The sequence below is a fragment of the Ochotona curzoniae genome, unplaced genomic scaffold (genome assembly GCF_017591425.1).
Source record: "Ochotona curzoniae isolate NIBS_2020 unplaced genomic scaffold, NIBS_Ocur_1.0 scaffold_1037, whole genome shotgun sequence".
Taxonomy (NCBI): Eukaryota; Metazoa; Chordata; class Mammalia; order Lagomorpha; family Ochotonidae; genus Ochotona; species Ochotona curzoniae.
Genome location: NW_024467083.1, coordinates 6,688,024 through 6,712,924, shown reverse-complemented (window position 1 = coordinate 6,712,924; position 24,901 = coordinate 6,688,024). Strand labels below are relative to the sequence as shown.

Sequence of the window (24,901 nt, the reverse complement as noted above, 5' to 3'; positions counted from 1 at the left end):
CTAGCACTTCCCTTACCAGTGAAGAGGAGAGACCCCAACATCCGGGAACTGAAGCACTTCTCCAGGGAGAGAAAACCAGCCGTGGCTGAGAGACTTGCTGAGCTTGGGGAAAGCTCCTGGTGTCATTTGTCTATGGAGTGCCCAGTAGGGCCACTCTCCAGCCCTGATGACCAGCAGTCACCTGAACCCAATCCCCGACCTAGCCAAAAGGACTTTACTGGGTCACAGTGGCCAACAACCAGTTCCTGCAGTCTCTGCCTGTTTTCAATAAGCAGGTGCTCTGAGGACGTGGCAGGTTCTCTGAGAACCAAAATAACCCCACAGGCCAGCAGGTTTGGAAACAAAGGGCTCTGTGAGCTCTGGAGAGTGCCAGGCAGCCATTGGCTGGAAGGGGTGGCTTCCTCCCAAACAGGAAATCAGACACTCCTAAACTTATCCCTCCACCTCAGGTGGCACTGGGATGACAGTGGCCATCAACCAGACCAAAGCCCCCTTTTTATTCCTCCTTTGGAGATTCTGACTGATTCCTAAATATCTCAAATGCAGAGAGGGCATGGAGTCATGGACCCACACACTCTGACATGAAGGAAAAACAAATGTTCATTGAGTCTGGCAAGGGTTCAGTGACTTGGATTTCAGAGTCTAGGCTGGCAACTGGGTGCCCCGTTGGCATGAGGCTTCTTACCGTGAGGACAGTGGACACAATAGCGAACCCCAACACACACTCCATGTTCTCCCTCTCCGTGTCGAGCTCTATGCTGAGGCCGCTGGTGTAGTCGTAGTAGAGCCACCACAAGACGCCGCAGACAACTGTAAAACACACACAACTAGAACGCGGCCCTGAGAAGCTGCCTGGTAGGAGTCTGATCCCTGCTGGAGAGCAGGCAGCTGTGCCCAGACAGGGTCTAATGGCCCTGAACTGCACTGCTGTCAGCTGCCCTCTGCAGGGCTGGCTGGGCAGAGCCGGGGCAGCCCGTGGAGGATGTGCTAGCCTTAGGACCTCTGTCTGTCTCAGAAAGACCCAGAACCACAGGAGTCTAGCCCACAGGTTGTGTGTGTGTGTGTGTGTGTGTGTGTGTGTGTGTGACCACGGGAGCGTCCAAAGTCTAAAATTTTCACCACACATTCCTGTGGGATTTAGGTACTGGCTGCTCACCTACAAAGCCAGGTTGGTTTGGTTGGACCTGTGGGAATAAGTACATGAGAGGCTCCTCCTGAAGACACTGTCCCTGTAAACAGCTTTCAGTACAAACACTCACTATGCCATGTCCTTGTTACTATGGGAAGGTCACAGATGTCTACTAGTCCAGATGGAGAACATCCTTCAGGAGACACCATGCCTGGCCGCCCTCATGGGGCTCCAGGGCACCCAGCTGCTGGGGGGCAGAGCTGCCTAATCGAATGAATGAATCAGTGCAGTCATAATAGTACCATGCCAAAGCAGCTGGTAAATTGCTATGCTTCGAGCCCCTCACATGTTCCTACTCCACAGACCTTTCCAAACAACCTTTGGTGAGACTCACAATCCAAAGCCCAGAGGTAAAGGACAGATGCAGCACACAGTCTCCAATACCCTTCTCCTGCACTGATCTATGTCTCTCTTCACAGAAGAAATTCTTCAAATGCTTCCAACAGACATTGGAAGACTGGATATGATCCTGTCTCAGGACCACTCAGTGGGCAGGCTCCTGCCAGGGCCAAGCACCACAGCAGAAGGAGCAGCAGGCCAAGCATTGCCTTGGGTCATGTCTGAGATGTCAGAAGCTCCTGTTGTTTAGGGGTCCGGGTTTTCTCAGATGTGAAATGCTAGGGCTGGGCTAGACAATCCCTAAGACCCCAAGTCATTAAAAAATTACCAAATTCTAAGTTGTGTACTCAAGGGAAGGCTTTTCAATTCATCAAAAGATATCAGTTATGATACTTACACAACATTCCCAAAATAACCAACGAGATGAAAATATGAACCAGAAGGGTTGTGATGAACCGGAAGGTGACCATCATGGCCAAAGACAAGGCTGGAAAAAACAAGGGAAATTTATATAGCTCAACAACAACAGAGGAAAGGGTAAAGATGGTGAGATGATAATGAGCAAGTACTGCAGAGGGCTGAGGGTTTTAGCTAGTCTCCCAACATTTGGGGCCACCTACCAGACTCCAAATGAAAATAGCCAGATAACACTCTGGATCCTGAAGGGATCAGGCAAGGTCAAGCACTACAGTAAGGCAGCTTCTCACAGTGACAGCACTCCTTTCCAATGGAAAAATTAAGTATCATTTCCAAATACTCAGAGCTCTTTTTTTTTCTCTTGTAAGACCAAGTGTAAGATTTTAAATTTTTTCATGCTGAAGTTTTTGAATTTCATACTTACGTAAAGTTCTAACTGTAGATATTCTCAGATACTCTTGCTAAATCCGAAAGAAGAATGCCTTTAAAATGGAAAATGTCCAGTTCTAATCATAAAGTTAGCGACCATTTCATTTTCCAATTGGCCTTTTAGGCTTATGACTTTTTCCTCAATATTTCAGTCAATTTATAAGCATTTTGTTTTGAAACATGAAATCAAGATTATACATGGATATTTCTGTGCCATGGTTAATAATATAAATTACAGAATCAGACCGATCTGGTCTTGGGCCTCTGCTCTGTCTCTACTTTCAGATTTTCAGAAAGCTTGTGGAAGAACTGAGTTAAAGGGCAAGTATCTTTTGGTACAAAACCATGCATAGTTTATGATGCATATTTTTCCTTGAAATTCTTGAAGATCCCATGAATGGCTGGTCTCCCTGCCAGCTTCTTGGAATCACAGCATCCCAGATAAGCTATCTAAAGTCATTCTCAGTCTACATAAGAAGTCTAGAAGTTACAGAGCTGTGAGTCATTAACATCCCCAGGCTTTCAGGAACCGGTCATCCTTGTAATGATATTATAGAATACCGATTTTCTAAAGTTCTAGAAACACGTTAATGCCTAACCCAGAAGTTTCTTTCAAACAAGAAGTTGAGGGAGGAGCTGCCACAGGAAACGGGGGAGATCCAAGGCTAACAGCATTGTCTAAAATGAGTGGTAGAGTGTCCTGACCCATTCAGTGCTGATTCTTCACAGAGCTCAGCAAATGCAAGCATAAAAGATGGGAAGCTAAAGTACCAAGGTGAGTAGCTGCTCTCAAAAATGCTGACAGGAGGCAGGTCTCAGCTCCATTGAAGCTGTGCTCCAATAAGTAGCTGGCCCCTGCCTGGACACCCCGTCCTCAGCCCTGGCTCACCAGCACCTCTATGCAGAGAGGGCACACTGCTCAGAAAACATGGTTTCCATTCTCCCTGGGGGTTGTGCCTCTCCTGGCCAGCTCCTAACAGGGTCATCCAACTTGCACATTCACCCCTGACACAGAGCTAAGGACCAGACACTGGAACCTGACCAGTGGATTAGGTACTGCACCTGTTATCCCCACCTGTAAGGCTTCTTGGCACACAGAAGCAGCTGGTCTTTTCCCATTCCTATTGCTCCCTCCCCAAGTTGAAACTAAAATACAGAAAGCTTTCAGAAAAAAATACATATGAAGTTTTGTGTTTAAGCAGAGAAACTAATTTTCACTGTCTCATGTAGATGAATATTAGAAACTCAGGCATTCCATAAATAGCAACTAAGATAGAAGGAAAAAAATTACCTAATGAGAGGATACAAAGGCCGAGGATGGTGTCTCTTCCCGACATGATCCCACTCAGAATTTGCTGCAGGGTGTCGACATCATTGATCAGAACAGATGCGAACAGGGAATAGCACTCAGGTGTTTGAGGGATGCACCGGTTGAACAAGGGAAAGGGCTTGCTAAAAACAAGAGACAGGTTCGTTACTTATCTTTAAGAAAAAAAGAAAAGATGTTTCCTTAAAATCTTGAACAACCAAGAATGCCCAGGATTTGTATCAATGAATCCTTGCTTGCAAACTGGTCCTTAGCTGGTGCTTTGGATGGACAACTGTCCATGAAACACCTAAACTCAGGGAGTCACATTTTAAAACAAAAAACTGAATGTTTAAGGTGTCCAAAGTGATGTCTTGGTACACAAATTATGAAATAATTACTTCAGTCAAACTAATTAACATATGCATCACCTTACATAGTTGCTATTTTTATTAGTGAGAACACTTACCCTACTTGCTTTGTGAATTTCAATTACCAGTGAAAATTATTAACTATAATCACCATGTTATATATTATATCTCTAGAGTTTCTTACCCCATATAACTGAAATCTATACTGTTTTGACTGACATCTGCCATCCCCCAAGTGGCCCCAACATTTGTTTCTATAAATTCAATTTTTCTGGATTTCACATACAATGCGATCATGCAAGGATTTGTCCTTGCAGATTCATTTCCACATTTGAAAGGCAGACTTACAGAGTGGGATGGGAAAAGAGACAAATACAGAAAGAGAGATCTTCCATCCACTGGTAGTCTCCAAATAGCTTTAATAGTTAAGGCAAAACCTGGCTGAAACCACTCCAGCTGGGTCCCTATGAGTATGGCAGGTCCCAAGACCTTGGGCCATTTTCTGCTGTCTTCCCAGGTAAATCAGCTGGGAGCTGAACCAGTTCTCTCACAGGAAACAGTGTAACCTGTTGTGCCACAATACTGGTCCCTATGTTTGTCTTACTGAACTTAGTATCACACTCTCCAGGTTCATCCATATTGTTGCAAATGGCAATAGTGTTGTAGTTCAGTTGGTTAGGCTACTGCCTATGATGACAGCATTCCATAAGAGCACCAGTTCAAGTTTCCCCGAATCCACTTCCAACCCAGCTTCCTGCCAATATGCCTGGGAAGGCAGTGGAAGAAGTGAATTGGCGGATGGAAGATCTAGCTGTCTTTGTCTCTCATTTCTCTAACAATCTCCCTTTCAAGTAAACATGGGTTTAAGTTTAGAAGCATTTTAAACATTGCAAAATTGCAAAGATGATAGAGTTGCTGTGAATCCCTACCCCTAAGGTTAACTTCTCACATAGATATACTACATAAATGAAGATTAAGACTTAACATTAGAACTGTACTATTAACTAAACTCTGGAGCCTTTGTTCACATTGTATTATGTCTAATAGCTTTTTTTTGTTGTTCCAGGAGCCACTCCAAGGTAGCACACTGCACTGGATTGTCAGGGTTCCTCTTTTGTCTGAGAGAATTCCTTAACTTCTCCCTGATTCTCATGACCACACATTTTTGTAAATTGTCCTCTATTTGTAGAATCTCCCCTATTTTTTCTTTATCCTTAAACTGCAAATGATGGGTTTTCAGAAAAACTGTCACAGAGATGGAGTGCCCCCCTCATAGAATCACATCAGGGAATGACAGTGTGACACTGCTGGTGAGGTTGACTTGCATGCCCGGACACAGGCTGCCTGGGGAGTGGTGTTCTCTTTCTGTATTCATTTCTTTGTGAGTCCCGGTGCCTGGCTCATGCTCAAGGGAAATGAAATTAAACTCCAACTCTCAGAAGGAGTAATAGCTCTCCATATTATTTGAAAAGCTCCAGTAGGAAGTATATAATTCTTTCCCCTCATTTATTTCCTCATTGATTTATATTAGTATAAACTTGCAGGCATCTTATTCATTTTTGGTTTAAAATTTAATTCAATCTTTTTTTTTCCTGTTGCTCAAATTGTTTCATGTTTGGCCACTTGGAGGTCTTTCACTTGCCATCCTCACCCTCCGCTGCGTCTTCCTGACAGGCTACACCTCTCTGCTTTCTGGCTCTCCAAGGTAACGCCAGGCTAGCGGATATTTTCTTGATCCAAGCTCTTATTTTCTTGATCCAAGCTCTAGGCTCAACCATTTCTCTAAGGAGCCCTTTGAGAGCAGAAATTGACACTGCTCATTGCGCTCATTGCTACTGGGGGGCTCACTGGCTCCAGGGCCTCTTACAGTCAACCCTCCCACGCATTTTCTGAATGGCTAACCATACCCCTGTTGAGTACAGACTTAGCACCCAGAGCAGTGTTTACACATAATTCTTTCTGTTTTTAGCTTTCCATGTCCTGTTGCAAAGCTGTTGGTGAGTGAGCTCCTTTTCTCTCTGCCCCTTTCTGTGAGGCAATCATGACATTTTCTTCTGTCAGGCTCTCTGAGATCTTTTTTATTTGCATAAAGTTCACTATGTTGGGCATTGATATGAGCAGAGGCAATTCTGAAAAGTTTTTTATTTATTTTAGAGAACTCATGTGACTCTATCCTTGTCCCTCTTGTTCCTAAGAGGGGTGGAGTGTGCTACTCCTAGCTCTGATGAGAGAGGTGACAGGGGGAACTCAGAGAGCTCAGGGAACCGCAGGGGTTGTGTTCTGAGCCCCCCTGAGCAACCTGACGGGGAGTGTGGGCACAGAGTGGATAGCTGCAGCTAGGCAGCTGACTGCCTGCCCTGTGGCTCCTGAGGTCCAGATGTGGACCACATGTGCAAGGGTCCCAGCATGGGGTCTTGTTGCTCAGACCCATCACAGTCGCACGGAATGCTGTGGAGATTCTAAGAGAACCTAAAGTGGTTGCTTGAGGGCCTCCCAAATGGCCAGTCAGAATTGAGATGTCCTGGAGTACAACATCCTCCTGACGCACAGGGGGTATGCACCAAGGACCCCAGGGGTGATGGCGGCCACTACAGGAAGTATGGAACCCTATAAAGACTATGCTTCCCCCCCCCCACCCATACATACTTACAATGAAGCTTAATTTATAAAAGTGACTCCATAAGAGAGTAACAATAAATACAATATTTGAACATTATACCACAATCAAAGATTTCATCATGGTCCACGATTTAGCATTGTTCAATGGTGCTATTTTCTACTTAATATTTGCAGAATGTGGTTGACCATGTTTAGGAAGGACAGTTGCATGTGAAGTACATTGCAGCAAGAGAGCCCTGAAGACCCCAAAACAATGCCCTTGAGAGGAAGCACTGGCCACAACCTCTCCCATGCCCAGAGAAAGCTGGTGCCCTCTCTCCTTTTCTCTTTGCTGCTGCATGCTGGGGAAGGAAGCATGGGGCAAGTCCAGAGAGAGAAGGGCAGGTGATCACAAACCCCTGGGGACCCGAGCCTCACATGCTTTTGGTCCTAGCTGGGGAGGGGAAGAAGTCTGTCCCTTCCCTTCCATTAGAAATCGATCATGTTGGGTTGAACATTCTAATGTTGGAATCAAAAGCATCTTTTCAATTTAACATACACAAGATCAGAGAAGTCTTGGCTGCTTGCCTGTTTTTCTGCAGGGGCAGATAAGGAACTAGCCCCCACTGGATATACATAAACAGATGAGAGAAACAAAAATAAAGTTGATTTCTGATCTTTTGCTCTTGTTTAATTGTTACACCCAAAATGCATTCATCTATCCATTTATGCCTATATACAAACATAAAGCACACATATAGTTTTTCTCTTTAGGCATACTGCTCTTTAGTTGGCTTGAGAGAATATTAGTATACCTTGTAGCTCTGTTCATAGCAGCCTGCAAGGGATTGCTCTGATTTTTTTTTTTTAATTGGAAAGGCAGATATACAGAGAGGAGGAGAGAATGAGAGGAAGATCTCCATGTGACCGCAACGGCGGAGCTGTGTTGATCTGAAGCCAGAGCCCAGAGTAGCTCTGCTGGGTCTCCCACATGGTGCAAGATCCCAAGGCTTTGGGCCATCCTCGACTGCTTTCCCAGGCCACAAGCAGGGAGCTGGATGGGAAGTGGGGCTGCTGGGATTAGAACTGGTGCCTACATGGGATCCCGGGCGCATTCAAGGTGAGGACTTTAGCCACTAGGCCGCTATGCTGGGCCCTTTTTTTTTAAAAAAAAAATTAACTAATTCTTAATTTTTTTTTATTGGAAATGTAGATATACAGAGAGGAGAAGAGAAAGAGAGGAAGAGATTTCTCTGATTTTTAATGAGGTGCAATTTGCATAAAGTGACAGGCACAGATTTTAAAAAGCATCCAGAGAGCCACTTTTGCCGTGTTCCTCTCTGGATGGGGAGCATTTCCAGCTCTCCATGACATCCCCTCAGAGCACCTTCCAATCTGGCACCATCCCTTTCCAGGCACTGCCGACCCGATTTCTGCTGCTACAATACTTTTGACTCTCGCATGATCCCACTGAAACCGAGTCCCTGGAGATGCATGCTTTAGAGCCCCTTTTCTTTCGTGTAGCCATGGCATCCTTCCGATGACTGTCATTCCATGAAATAATTATGCCATAATTTGCTTATTTGCGTTCCTGTTTTTTGTCATTTGAGCTGTTTCCGTTTGGGGTCTTTTAAATTCAGTTGCTATAAATATTTGTACATATATATCATAATCTATGGATGGACATTTTTCGTTCGTTTGGGATTAATACCTACAAGTGGGTTCACAGGGTGGTATGGTAAGTTTATGCTAAACTTTATACAGAACTACCAATTTTTCCCATACTACATTATCTGGTACACTTGTACCAGTGATACATGAGAAATCTAGTTGTTGCACATCCTCACCAGTACCGGGTATCTATTTATAAATTATTCTGTGACTCATTCTGAAGAAAAAAAAAAAGGAAAATGTTATCAGAACTGAAAGAAACACTGTAAGTCCTTCTAGGAGATGTGTCTGCTCTCTAGCTTTCATTTGAACTTCTTTGATGTGAGTCTATTGTCACACACCTACTGGCTGTTTGCACATCTTCTTCTAAGTCGTGTTTAAGTCTGTTGCCTGGTTCTGTGGGGGCTATTTGTCTTTTATTGATTGAAACCAAGAGACAGCTAAATTTGAACACTGCCTGTTTTTGTCATAAAGCATGCCAGGGACACATAAAGCCCTTTCCCCATTTTCCATGTTTGCCTCTGCACTACAGTCACACGGAGCGCATATAACCCACAATGCCTCACAAAGTCTGAGATATTTGCTTACCTGATCTTTCACCAAAATCTTGCTATCCTTGGTTTAAACAGATTCTTTTAGATAAATACATATGTGTGTGTATATCTATCTATCTATCTATCTAAAACATATTCTGGGTTTCAGCAATATGTATGTATACACACACACATATATGTTTGTATGTGTATATGTGTGTGAGTGCATTTTCTTCTAGAACTTTAATAGTTAGGGTTAAGATTCACCTCATATTAACTTTTACGTATAGCATGAGGTTTAAAAGAAAAGTCCAGATTTGTAGCATTGTGTCACAGCATGTAAAGCTGCTGCCTAGGACACCAGCAGCCCATGTAGGCCTAGTTTGAGTCCTGGCTGCTCCACTTTTGATCCAGCTCCCTGCTAATGTGCCTAGGAAAGTAGCAGAGGATAAGCCAAGTCCTTGGGCCCCTGCACCCATGCAGGAGACCAAGAGGAAGCTCCAAGCTCCTATCTTTGTACTAGCCCAGCTTCAGCCACGGTGGCCTTTTAGAGAGGGAAGACCATTTGCTGAGTAGCAATTCTACCTCCTGCTTTCCAATTACCAAACTCTCTAATTTCTTTTTTCTTTCTATTACTAAACAGATTCTTAACCTAACAAGTTTGGATTGTTCTGAAAGTGAATGTTATGTGAACTTGCTTCAGTGTTTTTGAGAAATAAGATCAGATAGATATTTAAGGTCATTTGCTTTTCCCAAGACCTTGATTTTGACAACACTGGTGTTTTGTAGGCATTTGGTAATCCTGCGCTGATGAAAAATGGCCCTTCTTATTTTGGAGGGAGACACCAAGAAGCACATAAAGCTTAGGTCACCCACATCAGGTGTCTGCCTAGATGCTTCATTCACTGGGGCATTCACTTTTCCTTATTTTTATTTATTTATATATATTTAAAAATCTATTTACTATAATTCCTTATTTTTATTTATTTGAAGGGCAGAGAGTCAGATACAGAGAACACACTCACAAGCGCACACACACACACACACACACACACACACACACACACACACACACACACACACACACAGAGAAAGAGAGATCTTCCATTCACTGGTTTACACTTCAAATGGCCACAATGGTTGGGGTTGGGCCAGGCTGAAACTAGAAACCAGGAACTTCATTCATGTTCCCAGTGGTGGCAGGGGCTCAAGCGCTTCAACCAACTTGTACTGCTCTCCCAGGTGCAAGCAATTGTGAGGAGCTAGACTGGAAGTAGAGCAGCCAGGACTCAAATCAGCAGGCTGATACGGGATGCCAGAATTGTTAAGTGGCAGCTTAACCCACCATACTAGAATAGCAGCCCCGCATGGGTGTTTCTTTAGATCATAGCCTGAGATTTTCCTTCACTTCTAATGTTTTTCCCATTAACAAACTTTTCTAACATTGCAGTGAGTAACCTGGAGAACTCCCTGCATGTTCACCTAAGTAAGTAACACAGTGACATGCATGAGCACTTATATGGGAGGCTAGATATAAAGTTTACTGGCGGGAGAGAATTCAAGATGTCTTAAAATTTAAGTAAATAAGGAACTCCAAATACAATATTATGCTGACCATCAAAGGGAAACAGATCTGCCTGCCTGTTACTTTCTTTGTTACTTTCTCACTGCTCTTGAAAGCTTGTATTTTTGCGTGCAGACACTTAGGTTGCTGGTCTAAAAGGGCATGCTATACCTCATATGACCGACAGGAAGAGGAAAACAGGTGAGTTAAATAAAAGCGGTATTTAGAAAATGTCCTTTGGCCATCTAGCCACGCTTCTCATGTTTTCCAGTCTTTTAATCTTGGCAGAGCTCTTTCACGATAAATATGATAATTTCCAACTTCAACAAGCACTTGCTTGTGTAGGAAAAGGAAATGGAACCCTTAAGGCTATTTAGAGCTCCCCCGCATTGTCCAAGAAAGGCCGGTCAACCAGCAGTTTGGTCTTCACTTGAAAAGTGAGTGTAGGGAAAGCTGTGCACTGAAGGATAGAAAGGGCCAGGGCTTGCTTCTGAGACTGGAAAGGTGGTGGCCTGAGGACACAGGGAGGGGACATTTATAGCCCCGCTCCAAGCTTGGTTGAACCCGGAGAGGCTATTGGCCAGGCCGAAGGTACATGTGCACTGGGGTTATGTTATATACTTACTATGCCTTTGTGTACTGTGGTTATGACATAATACACTTAACTGCACTTTTTATTAACTGAGGCTGCATTAAATGTAGGCTGTCCCAGATGGCTGGCCCAATACCTTGCTTTATTTAACTGTTCATTGGTATAAGAAATAATATTTTTTTTGCACAAAGCTCTCACTTATTATATATATCCTTAAATTTCTGAAAAGCATGACAATGGGAAATCAATGCAAGCCCTCCTTTACTGCAACTCAGACACCAGAGCTGGCCATGAACACTTCCTGTGTATTTCCCCTCAGTTTTCTCAAGGGTGCGAGGGTGAGCCATTCACCTTGGCAATCACCACTTTGTCACTGTGAGCTCACTTCACAAAGACGCATACGGTGCCTTCCATGCACCAGGCAGTACATGAATTGATAGAGATAAGTAAGAACCTGCGAGAAGATTCCCAAGAATAATGTTGGTAAGGAGCTGCATTCTCTGTCTTCGTGGAAAAGAAAGGGAGGTACCTGACTTGCCCACCCAGGTATGTTTCTATGGAGAAATATAGAGCTATGAGAAAGAACAGTGCCTGCTTTCAAAGAAAACGCTACAATAACTAATTTCTACTTTGTACTAAACATTTGAAGAAGAGAAAAATTATATCAACTAATTTACAAAATCAATCATCTGATCATTCATGTCCGTTTTGCTAAATCTGTTGTTAGTTGAAGTCTACATACATCTTTTTGCTTGGCTAAGTTTTCCTCTCATTCAGTCTGGTTACTAATCTGTTTTCCACTATGTACACTGTAAGCAGTTCCTCTTTGTTTATTCTCAGCCTTCTATAGACTATAAATTCCCAACAGACAGGATTCCCCTACACTGCTTGGAAGACTAACAGACTTACATCAAGTACCCAATAAAATCTATTGATGAACAAGCAAAAAAGCATGGGCATGTTTACCTTGGTGGAACTGGCAGCTTGGGGCACAATGAGTGGGCATTCGGACTCTCGGTGTAGTTGTAGGGATTCAAACTGTAGATGCAGAGGAAGGACCCTGGGAAGGAAGACACACGGACTGTACCATGCCTCTGTATCATTTCAGCATATTCCAGCAGAGCAGGTAAGGAAAGCACAGTTATTTTACCAAATGGAGAAGGAGACAGAACACACCCTCCCACCCCATATTTAGAAACAGGTGACCTAACTACCAACAGATAGATGCTCACAACCCAAGCTTGAGTCAGAGTTTCTTTTTCTTCCTAAAACCCCAAATTCTAACTTAAAAGTTCAATAATTGGCCCTGAGATGATGTAAAGGTTATCTGTATCTCGTAGAGAAATGACTTTGCAAATAATTTTTTTAAAATTTGCCATGCCATTACTCAGATAATATTTACAGTGGGTTGCCTCAAGTTTCTTTGTTCTCCACTTTGTTAGTGTAATCCTTATAAGGTAAATCTGAGTAGCACACCCAGACCAAGCTTCCTGAGTTACACAAATGTATAACTTAGGACTATGCCATTGGTCAGTGATAGCAGCCACCGGCTAGCAGTCCAACCAGAAGGCTACAGGGGCCTCTCTAGGACCAGCCATGCCTGGTGCACGAAGCCCTTTGGTCTCTGTCTGAATCAGACTCTGGGCCATATATGCCCGTTGTATACCCTGTGCTGCCTATATAAGACCCAGATAGTTCAGCTGGAGCAGCATAGGCCTCAAAGAAACCTTGATGGGCCTGACTGCAAGTGAAAAAGCTCAAGAGAAAGCGTCTACGGCCTTTGTACCATAGTAAGGACTGGTGATATCCAGAGGAAGCAGGGCCAGGGTAAGATATCTCATCGAGGTCCCCACAGGTTACCCCATGAAGCCCATGTTCTGGGGATGGCGCTGGGCAGGGGCAGCCTCTGGGAGCCTACCAGTGGTGTTGGCGAAGAGCTGGACTTCTTCCAGGGTGTTGAGTTGCTCTTCTGGACAGCTGGATACGCAAAGGGCAGTGGGTCCGGGCTTCTCATCTTTGAGTGCCTGGGTGCATGAATTCATAAAGAACACGTGTCTGAGGAGACAGATGAGCCCAGAGAGCATCTTAGAGCCTTGGCCCTTGGTGAGTTTAACTGTGGGCTTTAGCAATGTATTTGTATGCCAGCAGACGAGGAAATTATCAAGGCAGACTCTGCCAGCCAAGTGCTTCAGTAAACTTGAACATGTTTGATGTCAAGTGGGCCTCACGTATGGAATTGCACAGATTGTGTGTGCAAACCACACTCATGACCTATCAAAATATCCCTTCTCCAGATTCAGCATTTTTGGGAGGGTAACTCTAGGGAGACACCTTAGGAGGTTGCCAAGGAAGAGAAGGGATTAGTCAGACTGCTTTGGACTGCTAGCTCTGACCCAGTACAGACACTGCTCAATGGAATCCCTGCAAAGTGTATCTGAGTCCCAGGTGCCCAAATGCACATCGCTGGGGAAGAGCAGAACACAGGAAATGATGATCAGCTAGGAGGGGCCAAGCTGGGAAGGAAACGCTGGTCCTCCTTGCAGTCGGATGTCCTTGCCAGATTACTCAAGGGACCCTGTCTGCAGCCAGCCAGCCACAGCACTGGGTGAGGTGGCCCAAGAGCAAAGCTGGTTACTGCCACTCATGAGTTAAGTTCTGGTGGGGATGGTTCTTGGACCCTTGCCTGATGTTATGTGAACTGCTGAGATCACAGGAAAGCCTAGTACACTGCTCTCTGTGCAGGAACCTGGGCACTACTTGGCCCCCAACTGGAGATGGAAGAGAGGGTGGTGGTGCAAGGAAGTGGATTTCCTGGGCATTTGATAAACATGCACTTGGCTTGAGTTTTAAGGTTGTGTGAAGATACGCATGACATTTACCATCTTCAATCATTTCTACTGAACAGTTCAGTGGCATTAAGCACATTCCCACTGTGCTATGACCACCACACCACACAACACTTTTCATCTTGTAAAACTGAAACTCTGCACTTACTTCCCTAACATTCCAACCCCCTTTCCCTCAGGCCTACCAACCACCATTCTGCTTTCTACTTTTCCTGTGAGTGGCAAATGTGGATGCTTCATGAGAGTGGAATTATACAAGTTATCTTTTGCAGACAGGTGCATTGCATTTAGCATGTTGCTTTCACGGCTGCAACAGGTGCCCAAAATTGCTGCCTTTTTAGGTGAATGCTACCTCATGGTTTGTGTGTACCATGTCTTGCTTACACATTCACCTCTCCATGGACACTTGGGTGGCTGCCACTTTTTAGGTATTAAGAGGAATGCAGTACTTTGTCTTCAAAGAGGAATGGCCATTTTTCAGTACTGCACTGTGAACAGAGGGAGAAACTGAGCCAATCCAGGCAATCCATGCCCAGATACTGCATCAAGGCCTCTGTGTAGAGGACAAGAGCCTGGATCTGAGATTTGCTTTTGGTAACTCCAAAGTTCTACTCTGAGTCTCCTCAGACCCTTAGAGTTTCCTTCTTTGGGGTTGCTTGGAGTCTCAAAAGTTGTTATATGGTGGTCACCTCCAAAGGGAATTGCAGCAGGGGAATTCGGCCAACTCTGACTCCTGCAGGGAGGGTAGCATTGGATAACACAGTGCCTGTCCCCGCTGACAGTGCAGTCCCGGAAGCAGTGGGACACAGGTCCTCGGTAGTGCCGGTCAGGTCTCCACTATCTCCATGCAGAGACACATGGCTACAGAGCATGCAGGGTTCACACATCCCCCTGGGAACCCAGGTTCTGTACCCTGAGGATAACAGTGGTAACACTGAACATGGCTTAGCTCTACAGTGTCTCCCTGGATCCTCAAAACAACTCTCCGAGATGGGTGCAACAACAAGCTTAGAAAGATGGCAAATGGGCTCACATGGTGAAAAAAGGAGCTGAGGCCCAATCCACCTAATTTTTAAGCCTGCATCCTCACTGGTGCCCATGACCTGCCTTTCCGTGAGACAGGCTGATAGTTTTGAATGTGAGAACCATTTCCACCTCTCAATGACTGATCTACTCAAAGTTCTGAAATGCAGCCTCACGACAGGTTGGGACTTACTTTTTCAGGGTCATGTCCTGTCCTGAGAGAGGAGCCCCTTCCACTGGGGAGTTCTTCTTGCCACACACGTTGCCAAAGCTGTCGTAGCCGAACAGTAGTCTTCCTGCGGCGCCAGCCACCACCGAGTACCCCGTGAGGAACATCTAGTGAAAGTTGAGGGAACGTGAGGGCCTGGCCACAGCCCCATGCTCCCACAGACACCGGCACACGACGGAGCCAGGCAAACCCAACTCTCCAGGACCACAGCATGTCCAGTGCCCCTCACAACTCACACCACCTGGATCCAGCTACTGGATGACATGTTCTAGTACACTGGGAGTGGAGGGGTGTGGGAAACATAATGCAAAGATTCTGACCTTCTTTCTTTAAAAAAGAATATTAAAAAAAATTAACTTTTATTTTTTTATTTTATTTATTTTTTTTAAAGATTTATTTTTTATTATTTTTTTATTGGAAAGGCGGATATACAGAGAGGAGAGACAGAGAGGAAGATCTTCCGTCCGATGATTCACTCCCCAAGTGAGCGCAACGGGCAGATACTATGCCGATCTGAAACCAGGAGCCTCTTCCGGGTCTCCCACGCGGGTGCAGGTTCCCAAAGCTTTGGGCCGTCCTCGACTGCTTTCCCAGGCCACAGGCAGGGAGCTGGAAGGGAAGCGGGGCTGCCGGGATTAGAACCGGTGCCCATATGGGATCCCGGGCGTGCAAGGCGAGGACCTTTAACCACTTGCGCCACCGCGCCGGGCCCTAACTTTTATTGAAAAGGCAGATTTACAGAGAGCAGGACAGACACTGAAAGATCCTTCTCCCACTGCTTCACTCCCCAGGTGGGCCCAAATCAACAGCTCAGCCAATCCAAAGCCAGGAACTTGTTCTGGGTCTCCCATGTGAGCGTAGGATCCCAAGGCTTTGAACTATCTTCTACTGCTTACACAGGCTGACAAGCAGGGAGCTGGATAGGAAGTGGAGTAGCTGGGACTAGAACTGGTGCCCATATGGGATGCCAAAGCTTGCAGGTGGAGGATCAGTTGCACCATCGTGCCTCCCTCCCGCACCTTTCTTGTTGACCTATCAGGATACTTCAATCTGTTTTTCCTGAGGTTCCTAGTTAATTTACGTGCATAAGGACTAGGCTAATCCCCCCCCCCCCGAGTTGTTTTACCTTCTGTCATAAAAAAAAAAAATGATCATGAACTGAATGGCACAGAGACAGAGAGAGAAATAGGGAGACAAACCCAACTTCTGCGGGTAGACTCTCCAAATGCCCATTACAGTTGGTGCTGAGTCAGAACCAAGCCAGGAGCTGGGAGCCCATTTGAGGTTTCCCACATGGGTGGCAAGGATGCAGCCATTAGAGCCAACACCTGCCACCGTTCAGAAGGCACATTAGCAGGAAGCTGGGTTCCAAATGGAGCCGGGACTCATAGCCAGGCACTCTGATATGAAATGGGGGTGTGCTAAGTGGTGTTGTAATTGCTGTGCCAAATGCCGAGCCCTTTTGTGTGACTTTTAGGGGACTCAGGGTTAACACAGCTGAACTATAACAAGATACTGTTCCCAACAAGATGGAAAATAGTGTTTTGGAATAAATGATTAAAACATTCAATTAAAAAAACTTCAGGGGTTTTGTTGGACAAGTATATCTAACAATCTACAATCAATTTATCTGATTTCATGGTGAATGCATAACATTTATTCAAAAGAACTATTGTATTAATCTGCATCAGTGGACGCTCTATCAAAACTGAATATCTATCTTCCCACATCCTAGTGTTATAAGTTTTCCAATATAAATAAGTAAAACTCTAGTTTAAGTTTTTTAACATGCAATATGTACAATACCACTCAGCACTTGATACTAACAAGCTTATATGAAGGATAATGTACTATATCATTCAATGGTACATGGTACTGACATGTATGTTCCAGGTAGTGTCCCAAGGTCAAATATGTTCAAGATTCTCTGCAGTCACGACTAACTTTCTTGAAGTATTCAGTGTGTGCCAGAGACGCAGCTGCTGGGAACACAAGGATGGATGGCATCTAGTCCCTGAACTCCAGCTGGAAGCTGAGCAGAGCTAGGGCACAGGAGCCTGCCTGCTGCTGCTCGCTTCTCAAGCTCCCGTGGGGTCTAACTGGTTGGATTCCAGCATGAATGGGTCACCTTTACTGGTGGACTGGGACCCTCTGCTTAAAGGCTGAGGATGTAGTGTGACCCTTCATGTGCCCAGAAGGGTGGCATTGTAAGCAGGCCCAGCCTTGACATGCTTGCCTCCTGTCTCCTCCAGGAGGAATGCAGTGAGGTCCTGATTGCACTTGGACTTCAGGTGAGAACAGGGATGGCACACTTCTGCCTTGCTCACCAGAGATCCAGTAAGGAAGTGTTCCTTTCCAGGTACCGTCATTATTTATGTGATGTGTCCCTTGGAAAGCTTATGGGGAGAAATGAAAAATTTTTAAGGGGGGGCATGTGGGTAGGGTGGGATAGAGTGGGGTAAGATTTTGGTATTCCTAAATCCCTGCCATAAACTTAAAAGTGCTATTGATGCAAGTTTAAACATGCATGTGCAATCCCACAAAAGACACAGCAGGTGTGCACACTGGGCTAGTGGGGTCACCAAGAAGGGAGAGATCCAGGAAATGGAAGATGAATTGGAAAGAGCAAGGTAGGAGAAGACACAGGAGAGGCAAATAGAGGCAGAGATGGTCCAGGCTTTGTCTTATATGCAAATGTAGCCACTTTTATTTTTATACATACACATATACACAAACTGGTACTCTATCTGAAAAGAGCACCTCTGTTTGCTAATTCTGGATCCTTCCCCCAAACCTCCTTTGTTTTGCCCTAACTCATGGGAATGCCCTCAGCATAATACTGGCCAGTTCAAAACTTTTCGGGAAGTCCATCCAGGAGCTAAACAGAGGATGCAGACAAAGCTCTTGCTCTGTCAGAAATGCCTATCTGTGGCTAATATGTAGTGGAAGAATCTAAAAGCCAGTCAGCTAAGAAAGGGCTCTGATAATGAAGACTGAATACAGGAAAAAGAACTTGAGCATGTTCAAGCTGTTTCCAGCTCCAAGCCACCTCTAGGCTGGCTTATAATTCTGCTCACTGTGATGGGCCATCTGCAGCTCTCTTCTTTGGATGGGTGGAGAGTTTGGTAGTGAGATGCTAGATTCGAACTGCTGAGTCGCTGGGAGAGACTATCTAATAGTGTTACCACAGCGAGGTCAAAGCTACCAGGCACTAGGCAGGACCCTGGCTTCTTGTGCTCATGGAACAGCAGACTCAGATAGAACACCCAACTCCCATGGGCAAGGGAAGCAGAAGACGATTGAGGTGTACTGTCTTTTTCAACTTCTAGAGGGAAGTTCCACAACTTTAGTGCAACACACACACACACACACACACACACACACACACACACACACACACACAGTCAGCCTTCCAGGCCCAACCTTCCATCCGTTGCACCTGTAGCCAAGTGTGTTCAGAGGAAACCAGTCCAGAAAGTCAACATGGGAACAAATAGCTTTCTCACTTGGGAAGAGGAACACACCTCATGTTTAAGGGCCTTGTTCAAACGGAATTCTTTTCAACAAAGGTAAAGACTATCTGGTATTTATTATCAGGCTCTGGAAATTAATCATTTACCACGCAGCCAATAGCAGGCATCAACCTGGCAGGCTTGATTTCAGCAACTTGGCCTCGGGGAACAAGTTTAATGAGACTTTTCCAGCAGTTGCCTCCAACTCAAAAAGAAGGGCAAAAGTGTGGAAACTTAGCTCCTGAAAGACTTTTCCAGGACTGCCCAGGAACTGCCTGCTGTGGCCCACCAACAGCTGCACAGGTCAGGAGCCCTGAGTGGGAAGGGAAGCCCACCACTTCTTGATTCAACTCTGAAACAGCATGCCAAGAGCACTAAAGCCAAAGCCATTCATTTCTAGGCTCACCCTGGGATTTTCCTGTTAGCAGATAGCACAGGCTTGTGGAATATTCGATCTGCAGGTGTGGCAGGGGTCTTTGGGAGCTAGGGTAACAAGAGTTGATGCTGGGGCCCTCCTAAAGAATCATCCCACTGCCAGGTCCTAATGGGTTACTCCTGAGGCCTTAGCCCTCAGGAGCTTCTCCAGGACCTAGGAAGTGGGGAAAGAACTCCAGAGAACAAGGTCTGTCTGTGGGATTGTTTTCTTGGGTTCCTGGCAAACACCTCGAAGCAGCACAAAACTTAGGCAGGTTACAAGAGGGTGCCCGGCTATCCCAGCGGGCCCCTCCCCCAGCGGCCTCCTCCCTGCCAAGACTCACACTTACCAAGCCAGCCCAAAACAGAAAGAACAGGAACAACCACATCTTATCCGTGCACTTCCTATAAATCTGGGGTCGCCATTCTCTTGGCCTGGGCGTTTCTTCTGCAGAAACCTTCCAGAAAAGAGAAGAGGAGGGCAAAAGAGGTTAAAAAGCCAGGCGGATTCCAAACCAGAAACCGAACCCTAAACCTGCCAGAAAATCTTTCACATATAACTTTTCTATTTTTTTTTTTTTTAACGTGAAGCTTTCGGAGCCCTTGAAGCACTTGCTGTGCGCAGCTTAAATTTTAAGTCTCCACCCGGCAAAAAATTACCTGGAGATGCACCTGCAGGCGGCCCTAAATTAGTGGCCCTCGGCCAGTGTCTCCCTCACCTCTGCTCCAACACCTGACCCAGGTGTCGCCAGGGCAAGGCGGCCCGGAAAAACGCACACAGAGAGGAAACAGCAGTATCTGGGCCGGGCAGGGGTGTGCAGGGAGGAGCCCACCCTTTCCCCCTCCTGTGTCCCCCGAAAGCCGCCGCTGTGGGACACTTACCCGGTACTCGGCGCCCAGGCACTGCATGGCGCGCTCGGCTGGGGCCTGGCAGCCGCGGGCACCGCCTGCCCTGCGTGGAGACTCGGCGGCCGCAGTGGGCGCACCGGACCCGGCCGGGCGAGAGGGGGCGGGCCGGGCGCAGCGCCGCCCCACGGCCACCTTTACGCGCGGCTCGGGAGGCGGCTGCGCCTTCGCCACCTGCACGGCCTCTGCAGCCCGCAGGGTCGGAGAAAGCCTGACAGGGAAGTCGGGACGGGGAGAAGTGTGGGACCCTACCCTCCGGCCTCAAGCACCTGCACGGCCGCGGCTCCGTCCATTTCCGCGACGCCATCGGGCAGCGCCGGGCAGAGCCGGCCCAGCGCGGGCCCTCGCTGGAGCTGAGCTGGAAGCAGGAAGAGCAAAGTCTCCCGGATGGCTCCTGCGGGCGGGGACCCAGACAGGTACATTCCGTACAGATGACAGGCAGGTGGCACTGGGCGTGTGCCCACCGCCTTCTGAGCGCTTCTAAACAGTCACCAAGGCAGACACCACTGCGACCCCTGAGGGAGGCGGGAACTGAGGCACAGGCAGGCTTTGAGCCGAGACTCTGTCCAGGAGGCCTCTCTGAAGCTCTTCTGCCCTCTCCACCAAGGAGGCCGCTGGCTCCCTCCCGGGTGGTGTACCCTGGGAGTTCTGGGAACCGCCACGAGGAGCGGGAAGACCACGGTGCACATGTGGGAAAGGGTGAGATGAAAGCATTGCCCAAGGCTCTCAGCTCTCACCATTGCCAACTGCGTCATTGAAACTGGGGCAAGCCCACGCTGCCACTGTGGGGCAGTCTTCAGGCGCAATGGGACTACAGCCAAAGAGCTGGGCATGCATGGGGGTAACTGCAGATCCCCCGGCTCCCCGTCCACTTTCACAGTCTGGGGCTCGGAACGCTCGAGGGACAGACGGTGGGTGGCTCTCAGGTTCCGCAGACAACCGGAGCTCTTCGCCACCCTCCGGAAGCGCATTTACCTGCGAGGATGGTCCAGGATCTGGGTGTCTGAGGAGTGTAACGACTATTACAGGACCCCAAGTGAACACACCATAGAAACGAAGAGAAGAACTGCGATTTTAAGCAGGTGTAATAAATACCTACACATTTAAGAAAACGAGGACTGGTGTTGGCAGGATGGACCAGGACAAAATATGAAACTAAAATAAATACAAATATTAGGGGTGAGTAGTGGACTGAATACAGTAGTCTGTTTATCTGTGCAGGGTATATCCCAAGACCCCATGGATGCTTGAAAATCTTCATTCCGAATCCCTTTTATACTATGTATTTTTTTTTAACCCTGGCTAAACACATACCTATGATAAAGTCAAGTTTGTAGATTAGCGTACAGTAAAAAAAATGAACAATAACTGATCAAACAGGTCATTGATAACAAGTTGCACATTGTCTCAACATGACTTCCATCCACAAATTGATTGTCTTCATCCTAGCTAAGCACTTACCCCGCCCACTGTGCCTGTCATTTCTGCAGACTGAGATCTGACAGCAAAACTACCACGACTCTTGTCTTGTTTCTGTCATCTGAGATGCACGGCTGCAGCACAGTGCCCTCGCAGTGCATGAGCATTTTCTTTCCTTACTGAGAACGTTCATTCTTTTTTTTTTCCACTCGAAGGAAGCAATCAATGGTTTCTCTTTGGAAAATCTGAATTGCCAGCATCCCATCTTGTGCTTTGGGGTGGTTTATGTAACGCTGGAGTTACGTGCAGGCCAGGACTGGGATACCCAGAAAGTAGATCTGATCACCGAGGTGGTTACTTAGGATTGCCCAGCCTGGATGTGTTGCACAGAGAGAAAATTCACCTCTTCAGGTGGCACAGACCTGACCACGTGCCTCAGAACAGAGAGCGATTTAGAAGTTATGAATTATTTAGTTCTGGAATTTTCCATATAATGTGTTTGGACTGTGTTGATAGTGAGGATTTAGCTTTTAGGCCATTGTTTTTTTTTTTTAAACCAGGATTATTAATAACACATTATGTGGTATTCATGAGAATGATCATAATGTGAGGAAACATAGGCATATTATTACATAATGATATAATTCAGTGAAGACAATATAACTATATACCATATAGTATGACCTCCATTTATTTTTTGCACTCAATATTAACTTTCACATACGAGAGAAGACATAATAATGAGCAATAAGCTTGAATCTATAATTTCTTTGCAAGATAATCACTGGAGTATAAGGATGTAATGAGAATATTTTATGAAATACTTGGATAACATTCTTGGAGAGACTAATCAAATAAGGAATACAGGGCCTGGCGGCGTGGCCTAGTGGCTAAAGTCCTTGCCCTGGATGCGCTGGGATCCAATATGGGTGCCGGTTCTAATCTGGCAACTCCACTTCCCATGCTTCTGGCCTGGGAAAACAGTCAAGGATGGCCAAAAGTCTTGGGACCCTGCACCCGTGTGGGAGACCCAGAAGAAGTTCCTGGATCCTGGCTTCGGACCGGCATAGCTTCGGCCGTTGTGCTCACTTGGGGAATGAACCATCGGTTTTCTTCCTCTCTGTCTCTCCTCCTCTCTGTATATCTCACTTTCCAATAAATAAATAAGTCTTTAAAAAAAATAAGGAAAACACATTCAGGTAACAATACAATATTTGTAATAAAAATGGAGAAACATTTAGGCCGAATGAGTTGTCATAGAAAGAAGATGAGGAACTTCAGTCATAGTTGCTCAAATGTCCAGAAATGGGTGAGCAGCTGCGTAACCTACAATAGGTTCATGCTGTTCCACTTGCAGAGGGAACCGCAGCAGCCTGGGGGTTTCGAAGGTGTGCTCGGTGACGGAAGTCAGCAAGGTGACGTTCTGGGGAAGGTGAGCGTATAGCACAGGTACATCTTAGTCAGTTCTTGGGTGCAGCTGACCCTATTTTTTAAAAAAGATTTATTTATCTTTATTGGAAAGGTGGATATACAGAGAGGAGGAGAGACAGAGAAGAAGATCACTCCCCAAGTGACCACAGTGGCCGGTGCCCCCATCCGGAGCCAGGAGCTCTTCCGGGTCTCCCACACGGGTGCAGAGTCCCAAGGCCTGGGCCATTCTCGACTGCTTTCCCAGTCCATAAGCACGGAGCTGGATGGGAAGCAGGGCTGCCAGGATTAAAACCGGCGACCGTATGAGATCCCAGTGGGTGCAAGGCGAGGACCTCAACCACTATACTTGCGCCAGGCCCAGACCCTATTTTCATTGAGACTTTTTGGATGAGTCGAGATGCAGATTAATTTCTATTCAGGCTCATATCTATCTGATGACAGGCTAGAACAAAGAGGAAAAATGAATAAAAGAAAGTGTAGTGATGAAAATGTCCACAATCTGATAACAGAAATAAAGTTTAGTAATTTACATTCCCAGAGCACTTACTGTATTTGGGATGCCCGTATGAGTGCTTCTTTTAAATGCTCACGATTCCCTTATGAGATGGATATACTCTTTATTTAAATTTCATTTTGACACAGTTTCATAGGCTTTGGGATCCCCCAACCCCTCCAAGAAGCCCTCCCCCCATACTGAATTCCTCGATATTGCTGCGGTATTACAGTTCTCTCCAGTCATTATTCCTCCATTGCAGACATGGACCATGTGGAAAATCCAGCATCTTATTGTCCAGATAAATCCAACAGTTTCATTGGGAGACCATCCCTGGTCTGAAAGTAGACTTGGCAGAATATCATCCCCTCCAATGAAAAGCCACAACACAACTTCAACAACAGGGAGAAACATGGAAATTTACAACATCATGAAGTTAATTGACATGGTATTGAGTGGCCAATATGTTAGAAAATGCAAGTTCTTAACCACATCCTTTGACTGCTTCATTGACATTTCAATTTTAGTTTATGCACATGGGCTGCTATACACTTTAAAATGGCTATAGGGAACTATTCAGCTGTCTCATGTCTATTTCCATTTTTATATTTAGCAGCTTGTAGTGTTCAAGCATGATTTCTTCTGAACTTCATGAATTTTAGGCTAGTCCAAACAGGCTTATAACTCAAACATGCCATATATTAACAACTGAGGAGCAGAACAGTTTTAGGAGGGGTATGCAGAGAAATTTTCGATACCTTAGTGAGGAATAACTAACCTTTGCGTCCTACCTAGTAAGGTATATGGGAGTCCAAGTTGACTGTTTCCTGTCTGTTCTAAGCTTTCTTTATTGGTCTCTGTCTATCTGGTCTATTTCTTTTTTTTGAGGAGGGGTGGCTCTGAAGTGACCCTGATGGTCATTGCAAGAGATGGTGGCGAGCCAAAGTTGGAACTAAGTAGGGGATGGATATACTCTTATTAGCATCATTGGTTTGTAAGTGAGGAGATTGAAGTTAAGTAACTTGCTAGAACATGGCAGAACTGAGACCTAAGCCCAGCAGTCTGTAGCAAGAGCCCACACTCCAAGCCACCATACCACACTGCCCCTAAACAGAGCAGCTGTTACAACAGAGGAGGATATGGGCCTCATCCATCCAGTGGAAGACCTGCATGGAACAAAGACCGGCTCTCTACCAGCAGAGTCCTTTTGCTAATGGCCTCCCAACAGGGACAAGTCGCACATGGGTTCTTGGTGCCACAGCCATTTCCTGTCCACAGCACTTGAACTTAGTGCTTTGTGCTTTTCTAGCAGCTTCTGGTCTGTGGACTTGGAGTAGAGCAACAATTCTGCAGATTTTGGCTTTGCCAACCTCGGTAACTGTGTGAGCCAGTTCTTCACATATAAAGCTCTTTAAATTCATGTACTTTTTTTTTTTCATTTTATTTGCAGGATTTTCTATCCACTGGCTCTCTCCCAAAATGCCCATGATAGCCCTGAGTGGCCCAGTTCAAATTCAGGAGCTCAGCATTCAACTTCAGTCTCCTATGCGGGTAAGTGACAGGGATCCAAGTAATGAGCCGTTATATACTTACTGCCTCCTAGGGAATGCATGAACAGA

General features: G+C 45.9%; 1 protein-coding gene across 5 annotated transcripts in view; it reads right to left on the bottom strand.

Moving 5' to 3' along the window:
* Positions 1-19,942, bottom strand: part of SLC44A3 (solute carrier family 44 member 3) — a 72,189-nt gene extending 52,247 nt beyond the window's left edge. For 2 of the 5 annotated variants that reach the window (XM_040998694.1, XM_040998693.1), the window contains exons 1-8: positions 19,916-19,942; positions 19,384-19,491; positions 15,072-15,214; positions 12,928-13,064; positions 11,976-12,069; positions 3,666-3,826; positions 1,926-2,015; positions 686-810 (exon numbers count right to left, since the gene is read on the bottom strand). In XM_040998694.1, the coding sequence (XP_040854628.1) occupies positions 686-810; positions 1,926-2,015; positions 3,666-3,826; positions 11,976-12,069; positions 12,928-13,064; positions 15,072-15,214; positions 19,384-19,491; positions 19,916-19,942 (885 nt within the window). Of the gene's footprint in view, positions 1-685; positions 811-1,925; positions 2,016-3,665; positions 3,827-11,975; positions 12,072-12,927; positions 13,065-15,071; positions 15,215-19,383; positions 19,492-19,915 lie in introns of all 5 variants that reach the window. The other 3 variants (XM_040998696.1, XM_040998695.1, XM_040998697.1) reach the window with 3 other exon arrangements.
* Positions 19,943-24,901: the final 4,959 nt, after the last annotated feature.